General features: G+C 42.5%; 1 protein-coding gene across 6 annotated transcripts in view; it reads left to right on the top strand.

Moving 5' to 3' along the window:
- LOC112993084 (leucine-rich repeat and fibronectin type III domain-containing protein 1-like protein) overlaps window positions 1-24,644 on the top strand; it is a 63,880-nt gene extending 39,236 nt beyond the window's left edge. For 3 of the 6 annotated variants that reach the window (XM_064503035.1, XM_064503034.1, XM_064503033.1), the window contains 2 exons: window positions 12,819-14,213; window positions 22,553-24,644. In XM_064503035.1, coding sequence (XP_064359105.1) covers window positions 12,838-14,213; window positions 22,553-23,063 — 1,887 coding nt within the window. In that variant the 5' untranslated portion in view covers window positions 12,819-12,837 and the 3' untranslated portion in view covers window positions 23,064-24,644. Of the gene's footprint in view, window positions 1-12,818; window positions 14,214-20,503; window positions 20,598-22,552 lie in introns of all 6 variants that reach the window. The other 3 variants (XR_010386374.1, XM_064503036.1, XM_064503037.1) reach the window with 3 other exon arrangements.
- Window positions 24,645-26,156: the final 1,512 nt, after the last annotated feature.

Below are 26,156 nucleotides of genomic sequence, written 5' to 3'. Positions count from 1 at the left end.
TTTTCCTCTCTCACCGTAATGTTAGAGAGAAGGGCTGGTGCATAATGATTTCCTTTTAAGGAGACGGCACCTCCGTCAGCAGGGTAACACCTAGTTTCACAATCAGACATCGATTCAACAGTGACTCAAAGTGAGGAGCACTCCAAACTGAGTCATCCACGGCAGTTCCTGCAGCAGTTCCTTATGTTCATCTCCGTGGGTTCCCATGCAGGTTTGGACTATGGACAGTGCTGTTAGGTTTGCGGTCATCATCCCTCTGGGACATGTTACCTGCTGACATTTTAAGACGACACTGAAAATCACTGATAGATGCTTTTTAAGCAGAGGCGGTGGATGAACCTGAGAAGTAGATGCTTTTCTCTTTACACCAGTAGTAACAGTTTATAGTGTCTGTTGTGCAAAATGTGACTTTCCAGGGTTTTTAATGCCAATGAAGGACATTGTAAGCAAGCTCAACATTTCTGCGTTCCTTGTTCTGTCAGTAATAGTATGGCTTAGGATGTCAGTCAGGCGCAGCTCTTTCTGTGCGGTTGGCTTAAAGTTGCAGCCGAATATATTTCTCAATAATATCGAGCCACAATAACTGTGGTCCGGTTAGTGAAGGTTAATGGTTTGTAATGATAGCAAGAATGGAAAAACCTGCAGATGTAGTTTCAGAAAGTAAAAGTACATGGGGAGAAATTGCTTAGTACACATGGTGCGTTTTGTTTTGGGTGTTTTTGTTAAATTTGCAATTAAATGGTGTGATGTTATCCGCAATATGAATGTTTATCTGAGCAATTTGAGCTCCTTGCTACTCTCTAAGGTTTTCACATAAAGCGTCAAACGTGCAAGAGGAAAGAACGTTCGTAACTCATCGCTGGAAGGCGTTAATAGTTGACAGATAATTCGGTGCAATGAAATCAGCCTTTCTGAAGAGCCTGCGCAAGGCCCGAGCCCTATTAATAATTCAACCTTCCGAGTGTGGTTCAGTGAACTTGAGTGAATGAGACTCTGTATTTTTCAATTTGCTCTACAAAGAAAATAGGTGGGTTTTTGTGGTGTAAAGAATTGCCTCGTATTCAGGGAGTGAGTAATAAATCTAATAAGTTTGTTTTTCCTTCCTCACACCTGTCATTCTCTTGACCCCTGCCACTGCTTGCTTCTAGTCTTTCATTTCCTACTTTAAGAGGAACTGTGAATTCTTTTCAACGGCAGAACAGAACTGCCTCAACGTATTTCTTTGCACAGAATGTTTTAGAAAAGCTTAAAGCTTTTTAATGGTGATACTGTGACTATCAGTGTGTGGCAACCCCAAAGGGAAATGCTGCTTAGGCAGTCTTAAGTGATCGGGTGAGATGACCAACAGATGCCATAAAACGTAAGTGCTGGGACAGTTTCTTCTCCCAAACCAGCTGGGACTCGGTTAAGCTTTTGCAGTGAGCTATAGAGTGCTCAGTTCTGAGCCTTTGTACAAGCTTCCCCAGTTGGTCCTCTGAGGTTCCTTCCATACTTTTCAAAGAGCTTACTCCTTGTTTTGAGATGGACCTAACTCTGTGGATGGTTTTGTATCTCCTTTTCTCCATCCAGTGTCATCATAACATAGTGCTTCGTCACAGGGTGTTGTGCTTTGCAATGGACACTACCCAAGGGAAAGAGCAGACTTTTCTTTGCGGTATCGTTACATTGGCAAAATGCAAAAGGAGAAAGTTGTCTCATTGCTGTCGGCCTCCAGTGCTAGAGGTCTAGAAATAGTTCCCCCTCCAACCCACATCCCAGACTACTTAGAGGTAGGCAGCTGCTTAAGGACAGATAAGTTGGAAGAAATCTAGCAGTGGTAATAAATCTTTCTTGTATGCAATTTTGAGACAGTGGTACTAAACCTTTTCTACGTTCTGAGGTCCTGGAAGCCATAATATTAGTATTTATTACAAACAGAGCTCTATAGAAGTGCAAAATACAATATTCTGCATATTTAAGTCCATATTAACTTAGGAAAAATTCCAGAGAAAGAAAAGATGTGAGCTGAGGCAGGTGATGCGTTAAAGAATCCACTGCTTATTGCTTTCTCTACGACTGCATCCTCCAAAGAGTACACGGCTCTCTCCAGAAGTGTAGGCTGCAGCTGTGCTTCTCTGCTTTTCAGTTTAAATGGTCTCAAGACATTGCCAGAAGCGATACGCATTAGCATGACCTTAAGTTTACAGAAAGAGAGGTAACTGCAGCAAAGCCTTACCTGTGGATTTTGCTACTTAAAGCTGCAAGGTGAAATTGGGGGGGGGGGGGGTGCTCTTGATAGTGATTGGTATTCAAAATAGTCCTGATGCACTATAATAAATCTCTTAAACTGTGACCCTGTACAGTACATATCTCTAAGTTGATTATCAAAACCCGGTGCAAATGTCAATGAAAGGGAAAAGTCCAAAGTCCTGTGGAGTTTAAACCCCCCGCTCGCCACACCCTGCCCCCCCCCCAGTTCTAGTTGTTTTCTGCAGACTACTAATGTATCTACATAGCCTTTCCTGGACTTGCACTCCGCACACACAAGTTCTCCTATCAGTGCAAATACACTGCTGAAATGAAGTGCTAAAATGAATTTGTTGCTTATGTGTAGCTGTCTTTGAAAGGGCCTGCTATTGCCCTTTAGCCAGAAAAGCACAATGTATTAATATCTATAAACCAACAAGTATATGAGATAATCTAAATCTTGCTCCATCCCAAAGGGATGTGAATGCAGCCATCGTGTAATTGTGTGTGATGGCCTAGTAGTAGGAGTCTTTGCAAGTATCTGGGCACGTAGATGGGTGTGTAACTTTTACCATGATCCTAAGCAACCAGCATCACAGCTATTTTTTTTTTTTTAAAACCATTAACTTGCTGCTGCTGAATCCATACTTCTGCAGAGATTAATGCCAATTAATTCAGCTATAGGCAATTGCTGTTTGAAAGGAGTGTTGCCTGCAGGCCATTACAATTCCAGAAAGCTGAACCGCATTCATTATTGGAAGAAGAATAAGCAGAAATTTATAAGGAATATCACAATGGCACAGTGCCTAGTACCAATTTCTGTTTGGTAATAGTGAGCACAGATGGTGCAGCTATTACGACATTAACAAGTGTTTATCTGCATCCTTCTCAGAAAAAGACCTAAATGCTGAGGTAGCTGGAGCAAAGTATCCATAGCTCAGTGAGTGCCAAAAGGTGCCAAGCATTGCCATTTCATATTGATTTTAATGACAGCTTCATGTACCTTTTCTGCAAGATGGAGCCCCCTGTGTGCCACCCGGCATGGTTGAGATGGTACTGGAGAAGAATAATTTTGTTTCAGTTAATGCATCCTGGGAGACTCGGGAGACACACAGCTAGTTGTATTTCTGTAATCTCCGTTGATTAGTTCAATGCCAGAACTTCCTTGCATTTTATAACCATCGTTCGAAATGGACTGGATAATCTCAACAAGTGAAAATCATGATTACATTTGTCAATAGTGTGTTTTTGGGTAGACTACAACAGGTGATAATAGATTAAGAGTGCAGTGAATTGTCCTTGATGATATCTGGGTGAGAAATTCCAATGGAAAATGCACTAATATCAGACTCCTGAGGTCTGTAAACATCACTTTGGTTTCAGATTTAGTGCAGTGCAATTTGCATTGCATGTTCAGTTTGAAAAACCCTGTGACCGCAGGGGGCAGGTCATGCAAGCATTTTCTGGGTAATTTTTTTAAGAGCAGATTTGGCTGAAGGTGTTATGGTCATGAGGCTTTTATAATCACTTGCAGTGGTTGTAAACCCCTTTTGAAAGTTGCTTTGTTTCTTTGTTGAAAGACAATGGATGTAATTTCTACATTAGTCAAGCATAACTAGGAGTTGCAAATGCAGTGCTAGTTTTGTCTCCAAGTTCTTTGTCTAAGGGCTGAAACATACCTAAAAGTTTAGTTTGTCATATCTAACTGTCAAGCGATCTAAGTGTCAAGTGATGATGCTACCGAGAACAATGTCCTGAAGCAGGAACTCTGCTGTAAGGCTCCCTTCCAGAGGTGGGTTTGCAGTAACGTCCCTAAAGCCCGTACGTTCCCTGAGGTAGGTGTTGGCGAACTTTGAGAGCTGCACTGACAAACAGTATATTTATTTCTCCGGATTAGAGGTGTATGCTGGTGGAAGCTCAGCAGAAGTCAGAAAATCCTGTCGCTGTCTTTATGCAAAGCGGCAGTACCTGGCTCTAAACCTGTGGGGAGATGCACGTTCTCAGAGGTGCCTTGATCAAGATGCTGCAGCTCCCGGCATTGCGGCAGTTCTGCTGCTTGCTATTCATAATTGGCCCCTTTGCTATTTTTAGCACTCGTGCCGTAGATCGCTGGCTTCTATGCGGAGTCTCACGGAGCTTTGAGCTGTCCCTTCTGCTCGCTGATTTAACAGCAAGTTGACAGCAAGTCCCTTGGATTAACAAAGCTTCGTTTTAGTGGCTTGGCACAGGCATGCAAGTCTGCATAGATCATTTCTTTTTTTTTCAATAGAAGAGCAACTGTTAGTGGCTGGCTGTAGCAAGTTGCCCTACAGTAAGCGGGTGAGCACCAGGGAATGCGATACCTGCTTTGTATGAATTTTGTTCATATAGCATGCATTTCCTATGCGCTTTCAGTGAAGCGGATTTCTTATGAAACCCACAGGTTTCGGCAGCCCAGCCGAATCCAGAACATGCAGTTTGCAGACTTCCATCCTTAATTAGTGATTTAAATCATTGCAGATAGACAGACAGACAGACGTGAGTGAAAAAGGTTGGTGTTGTAAGACTGAGGTGTTTCCTAATTTCGCGGTCCCAGAATTTTTTTCTTGGAATACGCAGCCCTGAGGCTGATCTTTATTTGATCGGGCCTTTTCTATTCGGAGACTGAGATGCAGCAAGATGTCAAGCAGTGGAATTCAAGGGCTGACAGCAGGCCTGAGCCAGGACAGGGTAAGAAGCTGACAGAGATGGGGCAGACCAACAGCTAAGCGTGAGCCTGTATTGCAGTGCAGGTTGTGACAGTGTCTGCGGCGCTGGGTCTGTGGAGAGGAATTCTGAATTCCGACAGGCCTATGCTCTGCTGCTGAGTATCTGTCTGCCTTTTATTTTCTTCTTTGTAGTGATGCTGGTGGAAATCTAATGCAGTTTTAATTTGATCTGCAGTGTTCAAAGAGGCTCTTAAACAGTAACCCTTTAATGATGTGGATTCTTAAAATAATAGCCTTTACGATCAAAGTATCATAAATTTATTAAGATTCAGTTAGACCAAACAGTATTCTCCTGGTTGGTCCTGGTGTTTGCAGTGTCAAGGATGGGCTCTGCTCTCAGAGGCACAGCAGTTTAACTGGGCCCTGTCCGCAGCGTTAGTGTCCTACTGATGGAAACAGTTTACGGCGAGAGAAGCAGGACCGTGACTTGTTGAGATCATGAATCGCTAAGATGTCACGGTGACAAAAAGCTTGTAACTGCTAGACAATCCTCCATGAATTAAAGATAAAAAGAAAAAAACACAGCCTTAACCTTCTCATGAAATTTCCCCCTGATTTGGGGAAACGGGCGTGCAGGGAGCAGGAACAGGTGAGCTGCTACTCTAGCAGGCTTTTTTGTTTGTTTTGTGCAAGTTGTGGGAAGCACTTTAAAGATGAGCCTCTGATTAAAATGGAATGCACTCAAACCATTGAAATGAATAGTTTCTTTATTTAGTGATCATATGTAAAGAAACACAAATTCCGGGTCGCTTCCTCCAACTTTCTTCCATTTGTCTTGGGAACCAAATGTGAAGGAAACAATGGTCGTGGACATTTATTTGCAAACATCTCAGATACCAGAACTGTTTTCATTTCTTCCACTCCTACCGCAGGAGTCTCTTTCCTCTCTGACGACTCCTCTCTGTATCCACCATCTTTTCTCCTTTGTCTCTTTCATCTTTGCTGCGTTAAGAGTGTGACTTGGCTACTAATGGGAAAACTCATTGCCTGAGTCTTCCTATCATGTGGCTGAGCTTCCCAGCTTGTTTACTAACTTGCCTTTTAGGGTACCCGTACCCTTGAAAATCTTTACCTGTTCTAATTTTCAGAGTTTTTTACATATCTCTTTTATGTAATTGTCAACAGTGCTGACACTGCACGTTATTCCGGCAGACCTTGTCGCTGCGAGCGTGCCAGACCAAATCGTACTGCATCTGTATTGATCTGCTTTGGACTCGCGGACTGGGACAGCAAATCAATTTGTCATTTCCTTATTTTCCACTTATTACAGGATGTTGGGGTTGCATATAAGATTTAAATGGAGGAAAGATTATAATTTGACCTCTTCTGCATTTTATACAAGGCCAAATCATGAAAGGCTTAAGCTAGATGTAAAGTGGCAAGCTGCAAGTTGCAGGGTTGTAATTCATCTTTTTGGAAATGTGTTCTAGAAGACATGAGTTTGTTGTGATGAAACAGGATTTTCTACATTAATTTTATTTCATATAATTGGTTGCAGTGCATTTCACAAACACTGTCTCCAGCTAATCTCGTCATCGGCTCAGTCTTCATGCAAGAAACTAAAATAACCTTGCAAATTAGGGGGACTGTGCATGACAGACCGGATTAGGCAAGACTTTAGAGGGTATAGTGATGCTTCATTTTTTTGTGTATCCAAGTTCAATTATTTGATGTTTGACAGTTGAAAGGACATTAACTTTACTGCAGGTATTAACTGTGCATATTAGAATGAAGTCACACAATGGAGTGTTAAGACCCTTGACTCGCCTTCTGGTCCTTCTTACCTGGAGAGGTCCTTTTTATGGGATTTTATATTTGAGAGGTCATGGTACCTAGAAAAACTATCCATACGGTGTCTACCTGTGCCCTTCTTGTAAGACGATTTCAGTTTAAGCAGCAAGAACTTCCACCTTTCAGTGTAGTAAAGAGCCATTTAATTATGTTTTTATGGTCTTGTAAAATATATCACCAAATTGCTTGAAGACTATCCTGAAACAAGAACTCCAACAACCTCTCTGAGGAGTGAGAAAGCATACTAAGTGTGTTAAAGCTTCAGCAGCAATCTTCTTCAGTGATTGGTGCTCAGTGTTTTAGACAGAAAAGTCCTCTGCTTCCGTAACGCCCTTTTCCTAAATTTCCAGACGCTTAGAGGGGAATATCTGTGCTTTGAGAAAAAGTCTGGCCTTTTCCACTGAGCTCTAAGGTGTTTCCTGGTAGGAAGTTATGACCAGGAGCTGTTTTCTAGTACAGATCTACAAACCGTGAGGGATTTTGCTGGCATTAATCCACTAGATGCAATGGAGCTGGGGATCTCTTCCATCAGGGACTAAACTTGCCTTTCCTAGGTAAGAGGGTGCGATCTAAACTATGCAGTATTTTTATACTGTGGTCTTTGTCTTTCCTGTGAAGAAAAGTGTTTCTAGGTAAACATTTTTCCCTGGGTTGTTTTTTCCCCTGAAATCTTCTCTTGCCACCCTAGAGCAGATTTTAGCTCAGGCTCAGCATTATCTCAGTATAGCTTATTGGGCAATATTATCTAGGCTGCATTTCACTGCACGTGCGTGTTTTATTTCCCGAAATTTGAAAATGGCATTTTAAAATGCTGCATTACGCTTGACGTGAAACCATTAGGAGGCAGGTAAGCAAACTGCAGTCGCTGATCTCGTTAGTGCCCCTTGCTTGGGTGGTGGATGGCAGCTGAGCCTCCTCTCCGAGGTCTCCTGGAAGGATGCTCTTCTCCCTGTGCAGCTTGCTTGTTGTTTTCTTAAACTTGCGTAGGTGCCAGAGACCATTTTCTACTCGGGGAATACTGCGAACAGCAGACTTTTCTTTGCAGTGCAGACAGAAGTAGAAACATTTTTTGAACCATGTCGTTCTGTCCTTAATTGTGCTGTTGCTTTTCTGTGCGTCTTGAGGAATTATAGAATTAATGTCTGAAAACACATGTTCACCTGAAATTCACTTTCCCCTGTTTCCCATCTGGTTTTACAAGAGGCGCATGGTTTTCCCCCTTTTCATAGGGCGTTTTGAAGGTCAAAAGTAGGAATTGCCAGTTAGGTGATAACTGCCACTTGTACCCATGTAAAAGGTGTTTTCTTTTCTGCTAAACTTAGTGAGCATTATAAATTTAGGAATGCTGTTTATTTTTATCTTTCATTCATTTGCTTATCCTTGTGCTGTAGGAACACTTCCACAGTGCCATCTGCTTGCGGCGTGGCAGGCAGTAACCACGCACGTGTGGGTATTATTCGTGCCACCTGCTGGTGCTAAAGGAAAATGCGAACAGGAGTTCATTAGCATGGTTGGTATCTCTGAATAATAATGCAGGGAAAAAGAATACATATTCCACGCTTTGTTATTGTTTAATGTTAATTGTTAAACTTTAAATAATTGGATAAAAAATTTAAATAATTTTGCTGTGATTTGGATAAAAAATTAGTATTATTTTTAATTACTGTAATTTAGGGTCAAATGTAATATTGCAAAAGAAATGCTGGCTACCAGATTCACAACTAAGGTGCTCTCTGCCCAGGCGTATCTGGAAATGTACTCCCAGTGTGTTGGTCTTGGACGTTTTGGGGGGGGGGGGGCGGGGAAACGGACGGACACTGTTAGCAAGGTATACTTTAAAAAAGTATTGCAAGTGTTTCTTACTTAGTCATGCATGGGGCTAATGACAGTAAATTAAGCACACGTGGCTTATTGTTGGTAAATTAAAGAAACTTGCAGCGTGCTGTTTACTCTTTTCTGGTGCAGAATTAAGAAAAAAGCCTCCCTGAAGAAAGAGCTTTTTTTTCCTTCTTCTACTGATACAGATGGTAAGCACCAGTCCTGTGCAATAAACAGGTTGCCACGGCACTGTGACAATCAGAAAAGCTGCATTTGGAACATGTAGGAGCACGGTCTTTTCTCAGCTAGGCTCAGCAGTGGATAGCCTCTGTGAGAGCGTCTTTCTCAACCCATTTGTTTTTTTCATTTGAAAAGCAATGCTTTGGTGGATGAAGTATCTTGGACCGTGTTTCTGTGTGCGCGATTCGGGTACAGCAAATAGGGTTAAGAAATAGATATTGGAAACAGCCATTTGCCACCCTCTGAGTGTTAATATTTCCATGCTGTAAGGAGCCAAGGCCTCATTCAGAGAGGTTTAACTAGAGTAGAGTAGTTGATGCTGCTACAGGTTTTGTATTTAAGATACAGGCCAGTGCTGTGCAATTAAATCATGCAGATTTAGTAATTCATCGGTGTGTGTTCAGAAATGGCAGAAGAACATTTCTTTCCGACAGAGATTGAAGAGGCAAAGATGGAGGCATTGCTCTGCGAAATAGCGAGAAGCATCGCTCAACTTCCTTTGCCCCTTTCCAATCCAGGGCAGATGTTTCCGTTTAATGAGCAGTGTGCATTTCTAAATCCTGGTCATGAGATCACAAGCACTGTCACATGCAGGCAGTGAACATTTCTCAAAGAAGTAATATTGTAATACCAATGCTTCATATTTCTGCACGACTATTTTTTCAGCACGGGGCAATTCGAGAGCATTATTAGAAACATAATCACTTAGGATTTTGTTGGAACAAACTCACTAGGTGATTTAAAGTTTCTGTTTTTTAAATTTTGATTATGCTTAACAGTAAGCTGTGCGATATGTTAGACATGGCATTTTGGATCTAGAATGGTTGGAGATCATGTTCTTCTACGCAGGAGTCAGTAATCCACCTCAGTGGAGGATGAGTCACGCAAACAAATGTAGTTACATCTCTTAAACATGAGCTGAATGAGATTAGTAGGATGTAGAAAAATGCTGACTAGATGCAGTATTTGTGTGTCAGGCCCACATTTTGTGTGTTAATGAAGCATGTTTCCGGGCTTTCCAAGGTGGCCTTGCGTCAAGGGTAGACGTACCTCATCTGTCTTTAAGGTCAGCTCTAAGGGGTTTAGAAAAGTAAGCGAGCAAACGAGCGACTCTCCACGTTGACGTTCCTTCTGAGCTGTGGATGTAGTTCTGTGTTTTGTACGTGTTGCCTGGTCTCAGTTGACTGTGGAATGAATAACATGGCTTCAGCTCTAAAGCACAGAAATGAGACTATTATGGAATAAGTAAAACTAACTCACTGTGCAAAACTAAGACCAGCCTCTAAGGAAGCCTGAGCAGGAATGGAATGGAAAGAAAGTGCTTGAATATATTTTTGCTAACAATTTCGGCAAGATTAATAGTCAAGTGCAAGAGAAGGAAGCAGGTTATGCTGAAATAAATTTGTGTTGGATTGGAGAAAGGTGCCATTCTAGCAAAGGAGCTTGGCTAATGACCAGAGTGAAGGTTGTTTTTTTTCCGTTTTTTTTTGTTTGTTTTGGTGGAGTTTCTTTTTGTTGCAGTTGGTAAAACAGTATCTTTATGCTTTATTATTCACACTGAAGTGCGTGTGCTTTTCAAAGAGTGTAGGAAATTTCTTTATGCCCTAGTACCAATTCAAAGCTGTTAAATGTCTGTTATATAATGTAAGTTTACAGCAAAGGCAATCCAAACTCTTCAGATGGAGCAAAGTAATAGGCCAATAGCTGAAAATTATTGGAATTAAATATCACTTCCAGTGATATTTACAGTTTCTAGAGTTACAGCAGCTATGTGAAAAATGAAGGGATGTTAACAGTATTAGACCATAGGATGACACAGGTGGAAGAAGCCTTGGGGGCTCTAGCCCAGCCTCCTCCTCAGAGCAGGGTCAGCTCTGACATCAGGACAGCTTGTTCAGGGCTTTGGCCAGTCGGGTCATCCAAGGAAGGAGATGCCACAACCTTTCTGGGCAACCTGCTCTGCTGCTTCAGGGTCCTCCCCCTGAAAAAGGTGTTCCTTGTATGCAGCTCAAACCTTAACTGTATCAATTTCTGCCCCTCGTCTCTCAACCTCCCGCTGTGCACCGCCGTGCAGAGGCTGGCTCGGTCTCCCGGAACCCCCTGGTAGCCCAAGAAGGTCCCTGCCGTGGGCCTCCCGGAAGCCTTCTCCTCTCCAGGCTGAACCAGCCCTGTTCCCCCGGCTCTCCTCGCAGTGCACACGCTTCAGCTGTACCGAGGATCCGGGGGCTTTGGTTGGTTGATTTGTCTTGTTCGTTTGTTTTTACAAAATATTTTGCAGAGACTTGGTTAGAATTGCATGCAACTGAAGATTAACCTCTAGCAGGTCAATGTGCAATGCTGCTTAAAAAGAAGTGCGTGGTTTAAACTTTGACTTTCACTCTCCTAATTGAAGTAATAACACTGTATAAATGATGGGTTAACTCTGAGAAATGTTTATCTTCTCTGTGGAGCTTTAAGTTTGATCTAACCAAACTCTATTTTCTGGCCTGTACAACATGATACTATGATATTCTATTTCTATACTTAAAGGTCCATTTCCCTGTGAAAGAGCTCTGGCTCAGGGAAATCACTAAAGCATCTAGGGGAAGAAATTAAAAAAAAATAATAATAATTCCATGAGAATCTGTTGACTTACCGCAAACTGCACCCTCCCAACCCAAGCCTTCGGTAGCCTCCTCTGCAGGTAGCTGACTCGGCAGGTTGTGCGGTTGTCCCTGACCCGGGGCCTGACTGCGGACTCTGTATTGTGTTGCATCGCTTGTTCTCAAAGGCAACGGTTTGTTGTTTTTACGGTATTCTGCATTTACCCACTACAGCAAGGCATTTGCATGTGGAATTAACTGTAGTCAGCTGTGATTTCTGGTATGCTAGGCTTTATATGTGAAGTAAAACTAAATGTGCTCATTTTCAGAAAGACAGCTGTTCTTCCTCTCTTAGAGTAGAATGTGCCAGCTAGATAAGAGTTTGGAGTAGGATTGTACCTGAATGCTCTCACAAAACACACAGCTCGAGTCCTTTACATTGCAGATTGTGAGATTTAACCTTGTAGTTGCTTGAATCACCGCAGTTAATGCTTAGTAATTTTTTAGCCAGCTGGAGGAAAAGTAGAAATGCAAATCTAGCCTTGGTATAGCAGGCAAGTGCTTTAGCTACAATGGCAAATAACTTGGCATATACGAGATTTCATAGAGATAATTTCATTGACCAAAAACGTGTAATTATAAAATTCATTTTCCAAAGCTGCTACCTATGTTGCACAGAAAAAAAGCCCCATACCTGCTTCTCTCATTGAATATAACCGTGCTTTTCAGAAATGCCTTTGAAGGTATTTCTCTTCCTCATTATTTGCTGTAAAAATTTAGTTCCCTGCCACCTTTGGGGGGGGGGACTTTTTAAAATATGCATATTTGTAATGGCAAAAGGTGAAGGGAGCGTAATCACTGAGAGTAATGAAACAGGAGATATGCAGGTTGAAATGAGGTTCAGGCCTGAGTCGGGATGTATCTGCAAAGAGAAAGCTATGTGTGTGGTACACTTACCTAAGAAATCTTGTGCATTTAATTGTGTTCTTTTTCTGTTTGTTTTTGTGTTTTTTCCTTGCGTTCCTCTCACTTGGTATCACCTTTGCATCCTGCTTTTCTTCTGCCTATTAAAGTACAGCTGCCAGTATGACCGGTTGTCTGTGAAGAGCTGCTGGAAGGTAGATAACCTGGTTCGCGTATCCCAGAGCAGTCGCTATCTTGTAGTGATGGACTGTTGCCTCACAGTCAATCTTAAGAGTTTCTGTCAACGAGGAAGCAGAGCCAAAGTAGGAAAGAATTAGGAGCGCTTAGCTCTGAAAACATCTGATTTCATATTAGCGGTTAGTTAATTTAATTGTCTCAGAAGGTGTTTCCAGTTTACACAGGTGTGCTTGTAATGAAAGTTTCAATGTAAACCTATTTCTGATGTCCAATTAAAATATATTTATCTGGATTTCTTTTTTTCCCCCTCTAGGTTTGCTATTTTTCTTACGATGGAAAGGCTGGTTGTCTATCTATTGGTTATTAGCACGGCTGTGAAGGCCATGATGTGTCCCAAAAGATGTATGTGTCAAAACCTGTCTCCATCCTTCACGATTCTCTGTACGAAGACTGGACTTCTCTTTGTGCCCCCCAGTATTGACAGGAGAACAGCAGAACTTAGGTTAATGGATAACTTTATCACTACGCTTAGGAGAAAGGATTTTGCAAACATGACTAATCTAATTCATTTGACGCTATCGAGAAATACAATAAGTCAAATTATGCCTTACGCATTTTTTGATCTTAAAGGCCTTCACGCCTTACACTTGGATAGTAATAGACTGACTTATATCAATGAAGATCATTTCAAAGGTTTAATTAATCTTCGACACTTAATACTCAGTAACAATCAATTAAACTACATCTCTCCTGGGTCGCTGGATGACTTTATTGAAACAATTGAAGACTTGGATCTGTCCTACAACAATCTCGTTAACGTTCCTTGGGAAACGATTGCCAAGCTTTCTAACGTCAATACGGTTAGTTTGGATCATAATCTCATTGAGTTTGTGCCGGAGGGAATCTTCTCAAATCTTCACAAACTTGCCCGGCTAGACATGACCTCCAACAAGTTGAAAAAGATCCCCCCCGATCCTTTGTTTTCCAGAATACCAGTATATGCTAAATCTAAAGGATCTCCGCTGTCGTCTCTGGTGCTTAGTTTTGGAGGGAATCCTTTGCATTGCAACTGCGAACTAGTGTGGCTGAGACGTCTCACCAGGGAAGACGATCTAGAAACATGTGCCTCGCCGCCAGAACTGATGGGCAAATATTTTTGGTCTATTAAAGAGGAGGAATTTGTCTGCGAACCTCCGATGATAACACACCGAACCCCAAAATTGACAGTCACGGAAGGCCAAAGCGTCTCTTTGAAATGTAAAGCTGTGGGCGATCCGGACCCGTATGTTCGCTGGATTTCACCTGATGGGAAGCTGGTCTCTAACACATCTAGGACTATTTCTTATGAGAATGGTACTCTGGATATTTTGGCTACTTCTCTGACTGAGAAGGGCACGTTTACTTGCATAGCGTCAAATGCTGCGGGAGAGTCTACCGCTCCAGTCGAACTCCTCGTTACCCCGTACCCTAACCTCGCTAACAGCACCAACTGTGATAAAGATGCTGAGCCTGGTCCTTCAGATATTCTCATATCTGCCAAGTCAAGTTTTCCAAATGAAACGAAGGCTCAGCAAGAGAAGGTGGTCACGGTCGCTGAGCTGACGTCATCCTCTGCTCTTATACAGTGGCCTTCTCAGCATCACCTCCCTGGGATTCGAATGTACCAGATCCAGTATAACAGTTCTGCCGATGACATATTAGTGTACAGGTAACCCTGCTCACATAGCCATTCTGATACTTCTGTGAACTAGGAAGCAGAAGTCATAAAAAATGATAGCATAGTTTAAAATATTTGGTATAATGACAGCTATCTTGCAAGCAGTAACCATGTAAATGAGGGGACGAGGGGACAATGGCCTTCTTAGACTTTGCTCGTTAAGCTCCCGTTGTTGAGGAGTTACGCTATTAAAACTAACGGTAGGTCTGCTTCTGTGTTGCCTCTTGAGGGTCTCTAAACTCTTTACAGACATAATTAAGCTTTGCAGTCCAGCTCAGTGGACCGAGCGAAGCTGATGAGTATTACTTCAGTTGATATATTTAGGGAGATGAAGATTTTTAGTAACTAAAATTAGGCTAATTACATGTAATTATTTTACCTGAAACTATGGGGGAAGAGAGAAGAATCAAGATCTGCCAAGTTATGTTCGGTTGCGTTCCGCTTGTATGGGTATGGCCTTATTCATGTCTTGTGCGTGTTACGCTGAACCTTTAGCCCATGTTAGTCATGGCATACTTCCTTTACTCCGCTTGTGTGCTGTCCTAGGGATAAAACTGCTGGTATGAATTGGATATTTGACAGAACCTTGTAGGTGATATATTTTGTGTGGATTTTGCGTTTAAAGGAACAGACTTGTCCACCAGAGTTAATTTGGTAAAATTTACTTGGGATTAACTACTCGATATTCAGTTTTGTTGGGCGTCTTGCAGATTAAGTTTAGAGCTGCTCCTGCCTGCAATGATGATTCTCTGCAATGATAGGCCTTTTTGTTTATAGGCCTTTGTGATTAAATGGACGGGACGGGGGTAGCGTGTCGTTAGAGAGGGAGCTAGCATTTGGAGTTAGTGTTGCGCTCTTGTGCATTTCATAAGGTCGATGACTTCTCTAAACGGAGTAATGACGATTATCTGGAGATGGCAATAAAGTTCGGAGTGGGAAAGCGAAAGAAGAATTGCATCTAATAGTTTTGGAAACATACCTGAAAGTCTGGGTACAAATATGCCGCTTTAGAAAGCGGTGCTCTAAGGAAAGGAACATAGGATAGGTGTTCCACTGGGATTCTCACTTAAAACTTGTACTATTGCAAGCAAAGTCCTGTAAGAAGCTGAATTGTGTAAGAAAAATAAAAACACCTGTTTGCATGAGGCCTTTAAATAGACTTTCCAAGCTGCGTTTCACTTAGCAGTCACTTGAGATTTGTAAAGTCTCATCTTAAAATGCCCGTCTTCAGTCTCATTGGGGAAGGATGACATTCTGCCATTGTCATGGCTTCAAGCTAGAAAGGAAGCACAGACCTTTGGGGGGGGTGCTTTGTCGGCATCTGGTGCGGATTGTGTGGCGCTGCTGGAATATGAAGCCTTGTTTAATCGTCAGCTGTGAGAGCATTTGTGATGCTTCTGTTTAAAAGAACTGCAAAGTTCTGAAATTGTGGGAAATGTGAAACAGATGTCTTAATAGCTGCGACTGGGATCTCTAAAGGGATTTTATGCAGCTCTCACATTAGCAAGTAAATCGAAGCAAAGAAAGTTGAGAAGCAGCTAGAGCTAGTGCGATCGGCCAGCAGCGGTACCCAACGGCCGCATCAGAGGCGTTGCCGGTTGGATAAGAGAGTCGTTTAATGGGATTATTCATCCCTGCCATAGCAGCTGGTCAGATGGCTTGACAGCCTTCATACAGGCGCAACAATTCGCTCTCCATGAGTTCTAAACTTTCTAGTCTCTAAAAATACGTGAGTGACTCACGCAGTAGCTCGTTAATAGATCTGTCTGTAAAGAACTGAATTGAATACTGCTTCTCAATGGCCTTGGACCTGGAGAAGAGCTACATGGAGGAAATGGGGGGGAAAAACACCGTGTTGACATGTCCCTCTCTCAACCCTGATTCCTGTTAACCGAGAGGCTCAGTTTGGTAACAAAGCCATGAAAGACTTTACGCTTTAAATCGCAGAGCAGTGATTTGAACTAATACAGTGTAATAGACTACAGTGTAATGGGCCTCTCAAAGATGAAAAATTCATGTGTTCTTGTTCAGTTCCCACAGTGAGTAATCATCAAATATAGATTCTTAAGGGAAGTTTTCTACTGAAGTGACAGGAATGATAATTGGGCTGTAATTCTGCATTTGCAGTTATCTGAGCAGCTGCTACTCTAAGTTATGCTATAAATGCATGGGTGTTTTAAGTTGAGTGCATTAATGGGCAGTGTGGGACTGGGGGGCGAGGAAGCCCCAGACTGCGTGCTTAACCCTGTGTAAAGCCTCTCGTCGCCTAAACATCTGTTTCGTCTGTTGATGCATGAAGATGTAGGGAGATGCGTAGTAGCGTACCCAGCAGTGGCAGTGCTTCCATCTCGACGAAGGAGTTTTACAGAAGATGGAAAGCTTCCTTCTACCTAGAGCACAGGTGATAGCATTTCTGCTCTATAACTTATTTCTGGCAGCTGATAGCTTCATGCTTGGGAAAAATATTAAGTAGTGCAAGATGCATCAGAAATGTGTCCCTTTTGTCAAGGTGAGCAGTATTAAAACCTGGTGTATGCTTTCAACCGTGGGAAGCGCAGTTGCTATGGTAACTTTGCTTTATCTTGAGAATTTAAATAGTTCTGCTTCCTTCCACCTGCTCCTGACTCCTTTATTTTTCCTCGCCTTTCCATTGCCTTCTTCCTCTGGGTAAAAATTTGTGGATAAGAGCTCTTTCATCTGTGTCTGTGTTGGGATCCCGGGAAAGGGAGGAAGATGATACTCTCCCACGTTTTCCTGTTAGACTGCAACCAATTTCTCCGGTCGCGTACGTGAGAAGAATGTGCGCGCCCTGCCCGCGGTTAGTATTACATAATTGCACCATAATTTCCCTTGTTGTTCCCAGTTTGGGAAATTAAAAACACACAGCCACGCAGCATTTTTCCCGGTGCTGAATATGGAAAGGAAAGCAGGAGTTTTGCTTTTGGCTCTGCTGCTTACTGTGTTGCTTCAGGTGAGTCACTTAACTTCTGTCTCCCTTTCTGAAATAGAGACTATCGTACTGACCTTTCTCCTGGGACACTGGTGAGCATTAGTTATCAAAACTGAAGGCAGGTATTAGTTACGGAGGAAGAAAATTGTATCAAAGTGAAGCGTCTGGCGAGATGGGTAGCAACAATCCAGAGCAGTCAATTAAGGTGCAGAGAGCGATTTGTGGAAAGCGTGGGTGTTGAAAGTAAAAGCCTTGTTTGTTTTCGGGAGAAAGGTCGGGCACTAAGTTGTACAGCCATCTGTACAGTGCAGTTCTTCCTCTTCTGAGATATAAATGGATCTGTATTCTTTAAAGAGCTTACAGTCTTGATGTTGATTACAGTTCCTGTGCAACCTGGATTTCACAATGCTATAATTTTAATTTAACTGGCCATCTCAAGAGTCCTGCCCAGATTTTTGGTGCTAGCCTTGGGGAAGAGACGTTAGCGCAACTGACCTTTCAATAGTAAAATGGTAGTCGTGAGGAATATTATACAAGCCTTAGGAAGCAATGAGTATTCTGAGAGAGAAGCCACGCTGTCGTCTTTGCCGCTTTGACGTGGTGCACACGCACGCGTGTGTGTGAGTATGTACGGATGAAGATGCATTTCTTTTGCATAATGATACAGTTCACTCATGTATGTATTTATGCGGCAGCCTTGCCTCGCTCAGGCTACTGGATTCAGCGACTCCTAATATCCTGAATTGACTCTTAAAGCAGGGGTGTCAATCTAAGGAATTGTTTCCATGTCTAACTGAAAAACTGGTGGCTGCTATCTTCTCCCCTTACCCTTGCTGCGTTCGACTCACAGAGAGAGGCTGTATCCGGTGCGGCTCTGAAGCCGGACAGGACCCTGGGCCGTCTTCTTCCTGCAGCCTCCTTCAAAGTGCAAGAGAAAGGTGGGGCAGCAACTGGTGCTCCAAAACCCCTGAAGGGAACTACCGGTGTTCCTTTTTGTCTGCCGGTGCTTCATCAAATCACCAGCAGCTTCAAAAAGGTGATTCTGTATTCCTGAGCTAGGTTGGATGAACTTCAGTTTGTTCCGCAGTTGATATAAGCAGCAAATAACTAACGCCTCATAACAATCTGAATGATGTCCTAGTCAACTAGAAGCTGGATCTCATAACATCGAAGGCAATATTCTCCTAAGCCTTGAATTTACTCTTTCATAGCTAGCGATCATCATATCTTTAATTAGCTGCAACTGCGTGTTATAAATCAGACAATCAATATTTAATAGTGATGGCTCCGTATAGATAAGTGAGAAACTGTATGTTGCGTGAAACTGCTGATAATGTGTCTTTGTTTTCTCTGTTGAGAGAAAAGCATAAAAATTGGGAGGCAGATCTCTTTTATTATTAAGTACAAAGTACTGTTGCTTAAAGGGCAGAGCTGTCACTCTTGGGGAAAAGGTGATATATTGCCAGATCAATATAGAAATGATTACATCTGTTGCGTGAAAAGCAGTTGGTATCAGCCACGCTACGTATGCTCAAAAATTCTTAAATTAGTTTAGTGCAGTGGAATGGAAGGCTTTGGAATAATGATAGATTTCAAATAGCAAACTGTCATCAGCTTTATAGCTCTGCGCCGGTCAAGCACATTACAGAAAACTGAGGATCCTGTGTTTCCTTTCTGGGTCCCATCTGGAAAGCTGCACGCAAGTGGAGGGGGTGAGTGGGGGCGGGTTGGCCAAAGCAGAAATAATTAATTTGAGAGGCAATCCAGCAAGGGTACTGCATCTTCTTGTAGGCAACACTTACTAGTTAGACTCCAAACAAAACAGCCCGTCGAGGTTTTGAGCTGTTGGGTTTGTTTTGATTTTGTTGACAATGTTGTTATGAAATATTTTCCATCTCATAAATGATACTTTATCACGAGTTTTGTAAGCAGATTTTGCAATTGAGTTTTCACCGAAAGGCGTTACTTGTTTCCTGGCTGACTGCAGTTTGCAGGGGAAACGTTGGCGCAGATTATTGTTTATAGATGATATTGCTCTTGTACCGGTTATTTGTTTAAATCTGACAGTTACTGTTCTGGTATGGCTCCCTTTGAAAGATGGTGCTTACGGGCCGAATCCAAGCACACGCAGACTTCTGTGACATTGGAAGTGTAGTAGAAAAGATAGCATACTTTCAGTTACTGAAAACAATTTGTCAGACTTGCATCCAAAATTGCAATTTTACAGGTAATACGAAGCTAATTCTTACTGAAACTCTTGATGCAAGTGAAGGTTTTGAGAAGAGTCTAATGGGTAGTTGTTGCAGAATAAAATATTAAGGTTTCTTGAGGAATTAAGAAAAAAAAACACCCTACAAAAGAATAGCCCAGTAAAAGGCTTTTGCTTCTCCAGAGATCAGAGAATCTCGTGGCAAACATGGTCTAGCAGTTTCTGTATGTTTCACAGGATGTCAGAAAGGCCCTCATTTACAACTTCTTTTTTGATGGTAAAGACTATAGTATTTCAGCAATGGCTTTGCACACTGTAATACACCACATACTGTACCTAGCTCTTTCTGATAATTAGTCCAATTAGTCAATCTAATACTCCCCGCAATAAAGCAATGCAAAAAGTTGTATAAAAGAGAAAAATCAGCAGCAGAAGCTGCTGAATAAGCCAAATAACATGAGTAGTAAGTTAGAAAAATGTACTTTGTGTATGTTTTGCAATTACACCTCCCTCTCCAAGATGGGCAGACCCATAAAGACTAGAATAGCACACGTAACGCTGGAAAGAAGCTTTCTGTGTGGTGCTTCCTATTTATTGCTTCACATTGCTTAGCCGGTCTTCTAAACAATGCATTTTCCTGCAGAGATTATTGGCAACGTTCCTTTGTTTTTTGCTTGTTTGTGCCCTGAGGTTTGGTGAGAGTTTTGCTGATGTTGAACAACTTTAGGTTCTGTGCCACGGTCAGATGCAGCGGTCAGCCGTATTTTTATGGGAGGCCCGATCGAAGCCACCGAAGTGTTGAAGGCAGGCAAAGAAATTCACTGTCTTGTCAGCTGCATCCCTTTATGACCAACCAAGATTCTTCTGTTCCGCTTAGTTTCTGTGTAATTTGGTGTTTGACTTGAAGCTTTGTGGGCTTGGGGGGCGGGGGGGGGCAGGTAAAAACCCAAAAAACGAGCAAGCCTTCAAAGTACATAGATGAGGGAGGAATGCTGGCTAGTCTGAGCCGTGGTGTTCTCCGGTCCATCTCCTGTCAGGTTTGGTCACTGAACCGTGGCTGAACAGATGACTGCAAAGTTAATTAGATATTTGTCTGATAATTGATAATGGTATGTGTTTTAGGAAGGTGACTGTCAGGCCACAGAGCAAACTGAGCGGCGCTCTGCAGAGCACCAGCCACACCAGCCCGATGAGCGCCGAGGGCCACGTTCACGTGGTGAGTGTGGGAGAATCAACGGCTATATGTTACTGGAAGTTGTACCTGGAAAAGCAACGGAACGATGAGTCATTTGCTTTCTAGAGTCCTGGTCCTGTAGGACAACAGTACATTGGTGTTTTTGTTGGCATCATATAACATGTAATGACATTGCTGAACTAAATTGGTGGAGGAAAGGGAAGAGCAAAGAGTGGGATGTACTTGGAAGATTCACCGTGCTCTGTGTTCAGCCAGTAAAGGCGACGTATAACCAGAGGGCAACATCCAGGACAAAGGCCAATTCCATAAGGTGATGCGTGCAGGGCAGAGAAGGGCTGAATCTGCTGTACACATTAAGAATTGTTAATGTAGTTTGGGCATTTTAATTTGATGAACGATTCTTTGTGTAGCCTCCTGAAACCCTGCCTTTTTTGTAGTAAAAGCCTCATTATGGCATGTGACCACATCCTGTGCAGATTTTGAAGCTACTGTTGTTAATTAAGATCACGGCCACGAGTTGCAGTTTGGCATTGGATATGAGGAAAACATCTTTTCTAGGAGGGTAGCTCAGTGCTGGAATGGTGTGTGGAGGGCTCACCAGTGGTTTTCGAGGGTTGACTAGGAAGAGGTGTGGCTGACCTCATCTGTTTGTGATGGTACTGCTCTGAGTGGGAAGCTGGGCCGGGGACCTGCGTAGGTCTTTGTCTTTAGTGTTTCTATGAATCTCTGCTGTACGTATGTGGATGGGAGAGTGGAAGTTTTGTTGCTGTAAGTGAAGCAATAGCAGCCGTGTGTTTGGAGAAATGTATTTTTGAAAGTACGGCTCTTTCTTTCTTTCCAGGCTAAGCACGAATAGTCCGTAGTCTCCTGGATGACTCTCTGGAAAAAAATCCATAAGTGCTTAGTCTTTCTTTTTTTCCTTTTTAAATAGAAGCAAACTTGGAATTCTTTGTTTCTTTTAAAAGAGTTTGCAGCCGGCAGAAGGCCAGATTTTCAGACACTATAAATGGACATGGTTTCATTGATTACTCTGCAACAGTGCTGCTTTACTTCAGGGAGGATTCTGAGCTGAATATAGAACCATAGCTTATAAGGAGCTGATCTGCAATGAGATATTTTTATTTGTATGGTCATTACTATGGTCTGTGGGAGGTCTGTGACATAGCATATAGCTCTTTCTTCTCCTGGGATCCTTTTCATCTCTCTATTTAGTACCGACGCTACTTTGTGGGAAAGGAAATTTATATTTGGAATTTACATAGAACAGCCTTAAAGTTTTAGGGTCACGCCAAGGTAAGAAAGTCAGTACGTGCTCTTATTTGGCTACAGAAGCTATCGCTCAGGTGCAAGTTCGGTCGCTTTGCTCTGATTGTTCTTACCGGTCGCCCGGTTACGAGACGCTGAGCATCACTGAGCGGTCAGAAGATGGGAATAAGGTTAATCTGTGGGCCAAAGGATTGAATTTGCCTTTTCTCCTTGATCTTCAAAATGTGCTTTCTGTGGATGTAAAATTACTAAAATACACTTTAATTATATAGCGCTTCATTTCATTCTTTTCTGCCTTTTAAGTCCTTAAATATGTTGCTTCAGTTCCTTTATGGCTTTTCAGCGGTTGCCTGTATTGCAGTCTGCATGGGGTGTGTTACGCCCCTTTTGTGCTGGAACTGTAGATATTTAAGATAGCAATCAAACCGGTAGATCTAGATCTAGTCCAGCTTCTCTTTGGCCATTGTAAACTTGTGCCCTGTAGTCCATATTTGTTTGGAACCGGCAAGGAAAAGAGATTTTTCACTGCTAAAATCTGCATCTTCCGTTCCACCTAAGTAACCCTGGCGATGCTAGGTTTTTGCAGCTGCTTCCGTTTGCCATGCTAGGGTGCTGGTCTGTTAGTTTCCTTACAGTGGCCATTGCTAGTTTAAGAGCTCTCCTTAGGCTGAATAAATGTGAATGTTTACTGTACTCGTTTTCTCTTCCAGGATGATCCCAGCTGCTAGTAAATCCTTCTTCTTGACTGATCTGGTTGCAGGACGCGAGTACGACCTTTGCGTTCTTGCCGTTTACGATGATGGATTGACATCTTTGACCGCAACCAGAGTGATTGGATGCGTGCAGTTCACCACCCAGGAAGAGTACAAGCAGTGCCGATCCCTTCACGCGCAGTTTCTCGGAGGAACCATGATCATCATTATCGGTGGAATCATTGTGGCTTCAGTTCTCGTTTTCATCTTCATCCTCCTCATGAAATACAAAGTCTACAACAACCACCACAAAAATAAAACTACAAAAGTTAGTAACGTCTGCTCTCAAACCAATGGAAGCCAAAGCGGCTCGATGGCACGCTCCACTTCTAAACTCGCGGAGAGGCGGGAAAGTTTGCACCAGGATTGCTCGGGATCTTCCATTAAAGGAAAAACCGTTGTAGATTTGGATTGCGAAAAAGTGACTCCGACCAGCACAACCTTTTTAACAACTGATGCGTTATCTTAATGGCCATTTGACGGAACAGGACGTGCTAAGGTGGTATTGCTTGAAACATTTTAATGCGAGTGGTTGTATTTTAAGCTTCACTACTATTGTCTATTTTTAAGATCAGATGGTTTAAAAAATATTTTTTTAATCTGTAAACAGTTCTTGCATTCTTAACTATTTTGTTTCAATATATTAAATATAAGTGTGTGATTTACAAGATTTTTTTACTGGTTCTTTTATAGCATACACCTCTGGTGTCGAGGCAGCAGCATAGCTAAGTTCTGACTAGGTTTGTCTTCAGTGAAATGCGCTATTTGTTCATTTGTTTACCGACTAGCAGCAAAGATGTACTGTCAGGATCCTCAGACTTCCTTTCTCATAGCAGAACTGTTTAGCAGCCTAAACTTAATCATTCGTAAGGAATGGTTTGTTATAAAAAGTTAATAGGTTCTCAATGCGGAGTTATTTATTGTCATAGATGCATTGTATACGTGCAGCTCACAACAGAAATAAAATACGTAGAGGTTCCCTATGGGAGAAAAAAAAATTGCTACTCTTTAAAAAGAAAGAAAATGGAAAGTACTTTAGCATAGTCTCTCCGAATTATACGCTGGCACAGAAATACCAACTCGTATTGTTTGTTTTATAAAAGCTGGTATCTCCTGAGAGTGTGCTTTTGAGAAACCTCTCGGAAGTCACAGAGTTACCTCTGCTTGGGCAGTAAGAAGCTCCCTCTTTTGTTCTTCCTAGGTAGTAAAACTTCACAAACTGGTTGAAATTAGATGTGCTCCGCTGTGCACATATTTGCCATGCTGAAACACGTGCCATAGCCTCCTGTTCTAAAAGCATACTGCTTGAGGTATCTTTCTCTTTCTTCTTTTTATGTAAATTAGTTGAGCGAGGACCTGCAGGTTAAAGCTGCTGCGTCCCGAGGCACGCCGCACTATCTCACTGTGACACTGCATCTTCAGATGGCTTTTATACCGGTCTCTTGTTTCTGTGATACTGCATGAAGTGTAATGTAACTGGCTGAAAGATGAATTATGTAAATGTTTCCATGCAAGTCATTTTAATGATTCATACGGAATAATTAAATGTTCCTTTTGTTCAAAGGGATACTGTCAGATCGAGATGGGCCCAAAGTTTAGGTTTGGAAATACTCTCTTACAAAACCTAAGAGGAGTCGTAACCTTGACTAAACAAAATGTCCCCGCTGCCGCCTTCTTTGATGGGAATCCTTTGCGTTGTTTTGGTACTCGGCTTCGAAAGCAAAACAAGAAAAAGCGTGAATACCTTTATTTATAAACTGCGAGAAGTGGAATGGGAAAACAAATGACGGGAGAGGCTTGTGAGCTGAGTGACTGGCTTGTATCTTTCAAGGTGATTGTGTCACAATTTAGAAGTCAACAAAAAGCAAAGGTATTCCTCCTAACATTGTCCCTTTAATTGACTACAAGTATTTTTTCTTGGTTGGATAGGAAAGCACGGGCCAAGAAAAGTCATATGGTGGACAGCTGAAAGCTGTTTAACTATACAGCATTTAAGTAATATATTTTATTTGATCATGAAATTAAGTAATAAATATAACTGTAAAAATTACACTTTTTAATAAGTAGGAGAATTTTTTTAATATTCTGTTTTGATTCCCAAACAAACGGAGGAAAAGGTAATTTGGGGGTCTGTTTTCAGTTATATTTGTAAAAGCGAGATAAGGGTATGCAACTACACTCATGTTAGCGTTCTTGGGGAAAAAAAGCTGTACGTGCAGTGGTGCAAACTGATGCCTCTCTTCATGTAGATGATGGTGAGGGAGTCTGCACTGTGTGAATGGCTTTGTATCTGTCTTCCAGGGGTACTGACTCATCGCTGGTATTTTTAAGGTGCAGCCACTTGAGCCCTGCCCGTGGTCGCTGCTCTTAAATGCTCTTGTAACACCCCCGCCACCAAGAGCAAATTCATTGATTTTGGCCAGTCGCAAGATGGAATGCTGGAATTTGAGTATGGTTTTCTTAATTACTGCAGCTTGATTGCAATGAGTATCATGTGCAGCTCAGCCTACCTGTAGCTTAAATCCACTTGTGGTAACATCCTGCCATTCTCTGTCCACTAGCCATTTCTGGCATACCCTTTCATTTGCTTCCTATCTGTCTGTTAAGTATGGAAGTGCTCCATTGCTTAGCAGCCTCGTGGGGGGGGGGGTTCACAGACTGTAGCTGCAAATGCTGCCTTTTGACACTTTAGTATGCGCGTGTACCTAACGCACATATCACAGCGACCTTGCCTAGACTTTTTGTTAATGCTTTGGACCACAGACAGGGACAGCTCGTTAGTCCATTGTGTAACTGCTGCTCTGTCCTGTTCTTGCTTTTCCAGCTTACGTTTAGGGGAAGAGAGTCAATCGGTGTGAGTTGTGCTAGCATTATCTTTGTCTGCATATGGTAGCAGGGTAGAACTGGATTCGTTACTAAGTATTTCTTCCTCGGAAATGGAACTGGGTTTTGGTGCGTTTCTCTGGGTTGTTTTAAGAGGCTGAGGTTCCTGGAAAATAACTCCTCATGCCTCTGTAGTACTGGTGTGAAAGTGCAGAAAACCGCAGGAAGCCAGTGCCCAACAATGAATCCTCTGCAACTGCAACTTCAGAAAGATGACAGAGGAAAAATGGGGGAATTACAAAGAAACAATGTCATAACCAGTGCTGCAAAGAGTAAGAGGTTATCCTGTCCCATCCGGTCTCCGCTTATCTGGGTAAGAAGCAAGTCCTATTGCCACCTCGAGCAAGGAACTGCAGAAGTGGGGTAACTGGAAACCTGCTTTTTAAGCGTGAACTGTTTCGAAGGCCAATGATCAGCATCTTGCCCTTTGTAAGGCGCGCCCCCCTCAACGGGGGGCCACAGCAGTTGCCTGAAGAGGGCAAAGTCAAGGTGCTGGACCTTTCCGCCTGCCGTCTTTCTTGCTGTCTTTCTGAGCTAGTGCTGGAGGCACCTTGCATGTCATGTTGAATGTTTCTGCTCTGAATCTCATCTTTTCAGCTGTCTGTAGCAGCGTAGAGAAATCGTGCTCCACCGAGGACAACGGCTCGTTCCGGAGGCCCCTCCTTATTTCTTCGCCATC

The sequence above is a fragment of the Dromaius novaehollandiae genome, chromosome 34 (assembly GCF_036370855.1).
Source record: "Dromaius novaehollandiae isolate bDroNov1 chromosome 34, bDroNov1.hap1, whole genome shotgun sequence".
Classification (NCBI taxonomy): Eukaryota; Metazoa; Chordata; class Aves; order Casuariiformes; family Dromaiidae; genus Dromaius; species Dromaius novaehollandiae.
Note: the sequence above shows the minus strand (reverse complement) of the source record. Positions and strands in the feature narration are given on the sequence as shown.